Source organism: Lutra lutra, chromosome 10, assembly GCF_902655055.1.
Source record: "Lutra lutra chromosome 10, mLutLut1.2, whole genome shotgun sequence".
Classification (NCBI taxonomy): Eukaryota; Metazoa; Chordata; class Mammalia; order Carnivora; family Mustelidae; genus Lutra; species Lutra lutra.
In genome coordinates this window covers 65071966-65079547 of record NC_062287.1, presented here as the reverse complement: position 1 = coordinate 65079547, position 7582 = coordinate 65071966, and the positions used below count along the sequence as shown (strand labels likewise).

The window sequence follows — 7582 nt, the reverse complement described above, 5'->3', positions numbered from 1 at the left end:
AGAAATCTTGTATCTCCCAAGAATGAACCCATCTTAGTCACTGGCTGAGAGCAGCCTGTGGGCCTCAGCGCAAACCCTGAGGATATGAGAACGCAGCCACAAGGGCCAGTCCGAAATCTGAGAGGTGCATTTTCATGGCCACCACCCAAGTTCTAGGGGTTTCTCTCCATTGGAGCGCTAGACCCAAAGGAGCAAAGATGTCTGCATTTCCCACCTGAGGGAGTATATACGGAAGCTCCTTGTTTCTGTCACATACCAGCTTCTTTGGCCTAACTTCTCTGAGCCTTATTTTCCTCACCTGTAGAATGGGAACAAAAGTCGTGATAATACGTACGAAAGTACCCAGCACAAATGAGTTCTCAGTATATCATTTGAATCAGATTTATTGAAATATGTAATAAACCCGGTACAGGCTGGGTTCTGAGGAGTTTGTGGATGAGTCAGAGGCCCAAAGAGTTGGAAAGAGACAGGCCATCTGTGGTGTGCAGAATAATGCCCACCGCCCCTGGAGACATCCACGGCCACATCCCCCAGAATTTGTGAATGTGCTACCTGCTGCCGCAAAGGAGCATTAAGGTTGCAGATGAAATTAAGGCTGTGCATCAGCTGACCTCAAGAGATCATCCTGACGCACAAGGGTTCTTGTAAGCTGAGGATGGAGGCGGAAGTGAGTGGCAGAGAGGGGCGACATGAGAGACACGTCCAGTCACTGCAGGCTTAGAAGATGGAAGGGGCCAGAGGTTGGGGGCCAAGGAATGTGGGCAGCCTCTGGAAGCTGGGTAAGGCAAGAAAACATCCTCCCCTCAAGCCTTCAGCAGGAACGCAGCCCTGCCAACACCTGGAGTTTTGCCCAGTGAGACCCGTGGACTTCAGACCTTCAGAACTGTAAGATAATAAATCTGGGTTTTGTTTGTTGTTATTACATAAATTAACCCATTTATTACAGACTAGCGAGGTTTCAAATGGTGAAGCTTCTACTGGTCTTTCAGCTCCTCAGTCTTCAGGTGGCGGGCTATACTGTGATGGCAGAAGTGGTTCTGTGGGTCCAGGTGGCACGCGTTCCACGTCTTCATGCAGGATCCCCAATGCCAGATCCCCACAGCTGGTCTCTTCATCTTGGCTTTGCCACAGGAGGAGCAGGTGTACTTGGCATGCTGGCTTATTTCCATTTTCTTCACCATTTTCCTGAGGGAGGCACCACAACAGATGCCACACTTAGCAACAGCCTTGCCCTTCTTGGTGCACATAGCCATGTCACCAGATGAAGTCTGAGCCCAGAGACCAATCAGTAGCTGTTTGAAGCCTCTAAGTTGGCAGTAATGTGTCACAACAGCACCAGAAAACAAATACAGGTTGACACAAATGACCCGCAGTGACAGAAGCGTGTGGGGCACAGGAGCCCGGGACAGGGATGCTGGCTGCGGGGTGGCCCAGGGAGAGGGGAAAGGGAGGTAGAGGGCCTGAGTGCCACGAGAGGTGTGGGCTTGGGGGGGTTGCGCCAGCAGGGGCTTACTGCCAGGCCCTGACTTGCACGTGCCCACCCTGGTGACACAGGCACTTTGCATGCAGACACTGTCAGACACAGGCCCACCTGTCACCTACAGTCCACCTGTTTCTGGTGACCTCTCTCAACATCCATGTTTCCCAGGGGCAGCTGAGTTTGACAGGTGGGGTTGGGGATCTCTGCTGTGACCCCATCACTTGAGGCCTCACAGTGCGAGGCGGCTGGAAGTCATTTCTCTGCAGGGACTTCAGTAGGCAAGGTGCCAGGGAAGCCTGATGGGGTGTGCGTTCCCCCCAAACCTCCCACCGTGAGATGAGAAAGCCCCTCTTTCCATGCATTTGCTCATTATTCAGTCAGTCAGTACATTTATTGGTACTTGCTGTGTGCTGGTGCCTGTTGAGGCTACTTTGGACCCCAAGTAAAATAAGCCATTAGCCACACCTGCAAGGTGACCTATCTAGCGTAATCAGAACTGTGACCAGGTGGGGACAGTTATGGGAGGAGACCCCAGCCCAGCCCCTGGCATCAGAGAAGACCTCCCGGCGTGAAAAACTGACGTGACTGGAGTCATTTTAAAACAGAGTCGACGGGGAGGAGGTCACTACAGAGAAACCGCCTTACCTGCCCGTGTTTGAACCAGGCAAAATTGTCCACAGACTCAACAGTCTGTGGACAGCAGGCTTCTTGGCCATAAAACTGCTGCTTGTGGGCTTTGGAAAGACAGAGCAGGTCTCTAGAGCATACCAGGAATAGTTCCGTTTGTTAACCCAAGAGTCAATCAGTTACAGTCAACGCGGTTACTGCCAGAGTCTGTGCTCCGCACACTGCAATTCTTGGATCCCAAATACACCCTCATTTTCCTCTTGTTGTGGCTCCTTATTTTCGAGTTGACACCCGAATACATGACATGGAGGCTAAGTCTTAGGACAAGAGGGAGGCAGCTGGGCAAAGGGGAAGGGTAGGAGGGCAAGGAAAGGCAGGTAAGCCAGGATGGGACATGTGTTTAGAAAGATCTCCCTGGTGAAGATGCACAGGGGGACTGGGAAGGGGGGGGGGGGGCGGTTGGGGGCTGTTGTGGTTGTTCAGATCTGATAAGGCAGGCAGCGGGGCTGAAGAGACGTTCCTGAGGTGGCCTACCTGCTGGGGTCAGTGGGGAGAGAGGGGAGAGGGACAAGACTATCCGGTTGGTGCCCGAGAGACCTGAAAATGGCCGCAGCCTCTGAGTAGTCCAGTGGAGGAAAGATGGCCAGGCAGGCCCTGCTGGAGAGAGGGGTGGGCAGCCCTGCCAGGCTCTGGGAGGGCTTGTGTCCCACAGCATCAGGCAGGTGGCCCCCCTGCCCAAGTCACAGACACACCATACAACTTGAGAGAACTGGAGTGGCCACCCTCTGCTCTGCAGCTGAGGGCTCCCTGCTTTGGAGAGAGAGGTCAGATGCCCAGGTCAGATGGTAGTGTCTGATGGAGACAGGCTTGAACCCAGGCTTGAGTGACTGACTGTGTCCCGATCTCGCCCTCCCTAGTCATCCATACTTCAACCAGGCCAGTCTTGGCACCAGAGAAAGGAGATTACTAGGGACCGCTGACCTCCACCTCCCAACCAGCCAAGCCAGGCCACTTAGAGGGCCATTCAAGGCCAGAAGCACACTGCCATGACCTCGTCCTCCTGGGGACTTGACCAGGACATCAAGTTTCTTCTGTGGGTGGAATGAGCTAGGGCCTCCAGGAGAGGACAGAGGGGCCCACAACTGACTCAGCTCCCTTACATTCTCTCCACACGGGCCACGCACCCCACAGACCACCTGAGAAGCATATACCCCTGTCTGGAAGCAAGGGTTCCTGCCTCCCTGCCAAGAAGAGCACAAGCCTAGCCCAGCTCATCCCCCACTGTCACACAGCTCAGCAAAGCTGGGCCTTCCAGGAAATGCACACCCGGCCAGAAGAAACAGAGTTCAGGGCTTAGAACAAGGACGCTCATGTGATCCTGGTGAGATCTGGTCCTGTCTGAGCCTGTTTCCTCATCTGCAGTGTGAGGCTGGGCTCATTTACCCTAAAGCTTCAGCAACTGTGACACTCTTTTGTGTCTGCTCTACAGTCTCTGGCCCCATTCCAGCTGAAGGGTTGCACACCAGATGCCTGGTCCCTGCAGAGAACCCCCGACTCTGGCCTCAGAGATCCACCTCCTCACTCCCCGCAGTTCCCCCGAGGTTCGAGGTTCAGTGCAGCCCCAGCCAGAGGAATGTGAGCCATTCCCGGCATCTCCTCCCCTGTGGCCAGCCCAGAGAGGGGCTGGGGCCTCTGGGCCTTTCTGACAGGAAATTAGCTGGGCCTGGCCTTCCCCACTACCAGCTGCTCTGCTGACCCTGACCCCGTGTTTTCTGAAACCCGATACTGCTAAGTTCAGAGCCTCCTCTCCATTCCCAAGGAGGCCTGGGTGAGCTCTGTGTCTAACCTCCAGCCTGCATGCGGGTTCGCCTTCCTGCCCTGGAAACTCCAGCCCTACTGTGACCCTAAGCAGGCCCTACTCTCTCTAGGAGACTGGTGTTCCCATGTCTGAGGCTTGAGGCAGAGCCCGTGTGCAGAGTGGCTACAACATGGAAATTGGCTTGGAGGGAGGCAAGTGAGAAGGGCTGTGGAGAGACCATGTAAGAGGCTGTTGTGATCCAGGGGAAGAGTGCAGGTGGTTAGGATTAGGAAGGGGCAGTGAGGCTGTGAAGAACTGAAGAGTTCAGAGCTATGGAGGCAACAGGATGAAACAGGTGGTAGTCTGGCCTCGAGGCTGCAGGGTGAGGTGTGTGAGGCCCCCTAGCTTCCTGAGTTGCAAAGACTCTTGGGGAGCAGCAGGGGCTGAGCAGGGCTGTGGGGGAGGACCCCAGTTTGCTTGGATCATCCAGGCTAAGGTGCCTTTCAGATGCCCTAGTGAATATTTGGATACAGACAGGAATGAGACGGAAGTGCACACTAGGGAGGCAGGAAAGTAGATGGTAACCCAAGCTGAGAGGCGGACAGGGGGCCCCAGGCGAGAGTTCAAAGAAGAGGAGAGAGCCAGCCTGCGCCCAAGGACAGTAATGCCGAGTGGCCGGCCTGTGCGGGGTGGACCCGCAAGGAGCCACGAGGAGCGGCCGGAGATACAGGAACAACCCAGAATGCTGCGCCCCGCAAGGAAGGGAGAAGGGCAGTTGGAGAGGCCAGCGCTGAAGGCTGCTGGACAACTGGGAAGCGCAAGACTGGACAGTGTCCTGGGGTCACTGACGACTTCAGGGAGCACATTCTAGGTGAGTGAGGGGCCGAAGAGGCAGGCTGCAGTGGGCCAGGAGGCCGTGAGAGGTAAGCAGCGGAGCGGCCTGGGGAGGAACTGCCCTGTGCAGCGGCAGGGGGACTGTGGGGTCAAAGACAGGATCTGGCTTGTTCGTGTTAGGGCAAGCGAGAAGCGAGGGGTTGATAATAACCACGAGAGCAGGGATGACCCTCAGAAAGATGGCCCGGAGCCTGCAGGGACTCCGCCAGGGCCACTCCGCACCTCAGGGACCGAGCTCGAAGGAGGTGCGCACACGTCCACGCTGCCTGGGCTCCCCGCCGATCCCGCCCCCGCCCCGCCCCGCCCCGCACACGCGCACCCGTACGCACGCGCCTGAAAGTCTAGGGAGCCGGCATAGACCTCGGCCACTATGAGGTCGTGTGTGCGGGAGGTGACGGACGTAGACGTAGTGGTCGTGTGTCCCAGTGGTGACGGACCTACGGTCACACACACTTCTCATTGGAGTGTGGGGCATCCCTGAGAAGTCGAGTCGCGCCCAGTGCCAGGCTCCATCCTGAACGACGGCAAGCTGCTGTGGCGCTAAGTTTTCCACTCCTGGGTTTTCCACGAAGCTGCTGTTCGCCTCTACTTGGAAAGAGCCAGGAGCCAGCGCTGAGCCAGCGCTGAGCCAGCGCCGCGCCAGCACAACCGCGTCCCCGCGCTAGGCCCCTGGGGGCCCCCGGAGACACAGGCACCTGTGCCGAAAGGCGGAGCTGGGATGGCCACGTCGTACCCCGGCCCTCCCTGTGCACCGCGGAGCTGAGTGGGGCACGGCACCCTGGGGCATGGAGACACCAGTCGTAAGCGGGAGCCTCGCCTTTCCCGCGCTCTCCGCGGCTCTTGCCAGCACCCCCTCTGGCTTCAGACATGCTCTCACCCAGTGTCTCGTGGTTTCCCTCCAGCCTCTCCTCCACTCCGTCCACCCCGTCCACTCCGCACGGACCGACAGTGCTGCCTATTGTCCCCAGCCGCCCAGGACCCTGTCTCTGCTTGCCCCCTCCCTGGAGAGCTGTTGCTGCCGCTTCATCGTTGTGGCAACTCAGGCCTAAACCTCCTCGCGAGCCCTGGCTGCCTCCAGACGCCTCCACCCGAGCACCCAAAGGCACCCTGACCTTGTGACAGGTGCACCTCCTCTCCCTGCACTCCCTGCCCACCGAAAAAGAAAGCTTGCTTCACTTCCTCTGAACTGGGAACTCCTTACACTTGCCCTTAGCCCCAGGCTGAGTCGTCCTCCACGGAATGTTCCTTGCTCTCACACCCACAGCTGACACTACCTTCAAAATACACCCTCAGCCTCACCACTTATCACCCTCGCCACTGCCAGCCTGGCCCACCTCCCACCTAGGCTTGTGCGGGAGCGCCCTTGGCAGTCTCCCTGCTTCCACCCAACAGTGCCAAGGGCGCCCTTATAAATGTAAGTTCAGGGCATCCTCTGCCCAGCATCCCCCAGTGCTGTTCCCTCTTCCTTGGACTGGAAGTCTCTAAGACTTTACTACACCTACAAAACCTGTGGCGACCCCTCGCTCTGCTGCCAGCCAGGCCTCGTCTCTGCCCAAGGGCCCCACACTCACCAGCACCAGCAGCGAGCACACTTGGCCTGCCCTCTTCCTGGGGCACTCCTCCCGAAGACTTCCCTGAGCTCCCCCCTCACTTTCCTCCCCTCTCCATCCCAGCATATCCTGGGTGTGTCCAGAGCCTCACCATTCACAGGGAGCAGCCGCCTGTCCCTCCCCTCAGAAAGCAGGCTTTGTGAAGGCCGTAATTCCTGTTCAGAGTCTCTCAACACATGCAAGCATGGTTAGGCACAAACATGGTTAGGCACAAACATGCACATAAATAAGCACTTGGTAGGAACGTGTTGGAGGAAGGAGCAGAAGTAGCTGAGAGGATGGTCACTGGGCATCAGGGAGGACTCCCAGCCAGCTAAGGGAGGATCAGAAAGGACAGACTGAGAGATCCACAAAAAATGGAGAGACCTGCTAGGTCCAATCTGCGTGAGACTTGAGTGTTGGTGAGGGCTGCAGGGGAGCTCATTTTATCCTCCGCTGTCTCCCACCTCTTTCCTGATGATGCAGGTTTCTGTTCCTTGGAAGCAAAACAGTCTTGACTCAAGCACTGTCCTTCCACCCACCCTCCACATCGTCACCCTACATCCAGCCTTCCAACCATCTAGACATCTGGTCATCTAGATGACTAGTCCAACAGCCCACTGGGCCCTTCATCCCCAAGAGCACCTGCCTGCCCAGAGTCCACCCAGCCACCTACCAGATAGAACAAACAACTGTCCCTCTGCACGTCAGCCCCTCAAAACTACGTGGTAGCATAGGGCCAGATCATGAAGGGTCTTGAATGCCAGCGGAGCTATGGAAGAGAGAAAAGTTATATAATCTGATTGGTATTTTAGAAATAGAACACTGGCGGTTGTGAAGAAGATGGATTAGAGGAGGAAATCTAAAGCAGGAAGACTGGTTGGGGTAATAATCCAATACTTCAGATGATGCAGTCGGGCAGAAACTGAGTGGCTAGGGAAAGGAAGCTTCGAGGAGAAGACCGGAGCAGCCTGGGAGCAGGCCTGTCCAGGTGGGGGACCATCTAATGGGCCTCAGCTTGGCAGCCCCGAGGTGGGCCTGGGCACCATGCTTGCCCCAGCTCTCAGGTAGGGCTGCGCCTCCTGCACATACGGCCCCAGAAGTTCAGGACAGGCAGTTCTCAGGGGCTGAGGAGGGTCCTTTCTGGGCCCATCTACAGAGCCCTCTGCCCTATAGCTCAAGCCCCCGAGCAAG

General features: G+C 56.9%; 1 protein-coding gene across 1 annotated transcript; it reads right to left on the bottom strand.

Moving 5' to 3' along the window:
• Positions 1–274: 274 nt before the first annotated feature.
• LOC125080130 (uncharacterized) lies at positions 275–6815 on the bottom strand. The gene is made up of 3 exons (XM_047693989.1): positions 6374–6815; positions 5129–5391; positions 275–1305 (listed from the first exon to the last, which is right to left on the bottom strand). The coding sequence occupies exons 1-3, from the start codon at positions 6473–6475 to the stop codon at positions 975–977; spliced, it is 696 nt and encodes a 231-aa protein (XP_047549945.1). The 5' UTR covers positions 6476–6815; the 3' UTR covers positions 275–974.
• Between the last annotated feature and the right edge of the window lie 767 nt (positions 6816–7582).

Bases quoted from the DNA above. Each gene is read 5' to 3' on its own strand.
- LOC125080130 (XM_047693989.1), bottom strand. From the start codon at position 6,475: ATGCTGGGATGGAGAGGGGAGGAAAGTGAGGGGGGAGCTCAGGGAAGT. The intron at 5,392-6,373 runs CTGGTGAGTGTG...CCTGGCTCTTTC, and splicing joins AAGTGTGCTCGCTGCTGGTG to CAAGTAGAGGCGAACAGCAG. The intron at 1,306-5,128 runs GTGCGTACGGGT...CTGCCAACTTAG, and splicing joins CTCCCTAGACTTTCAGGCGC to AGGCTTCAAACAGCTACTGA.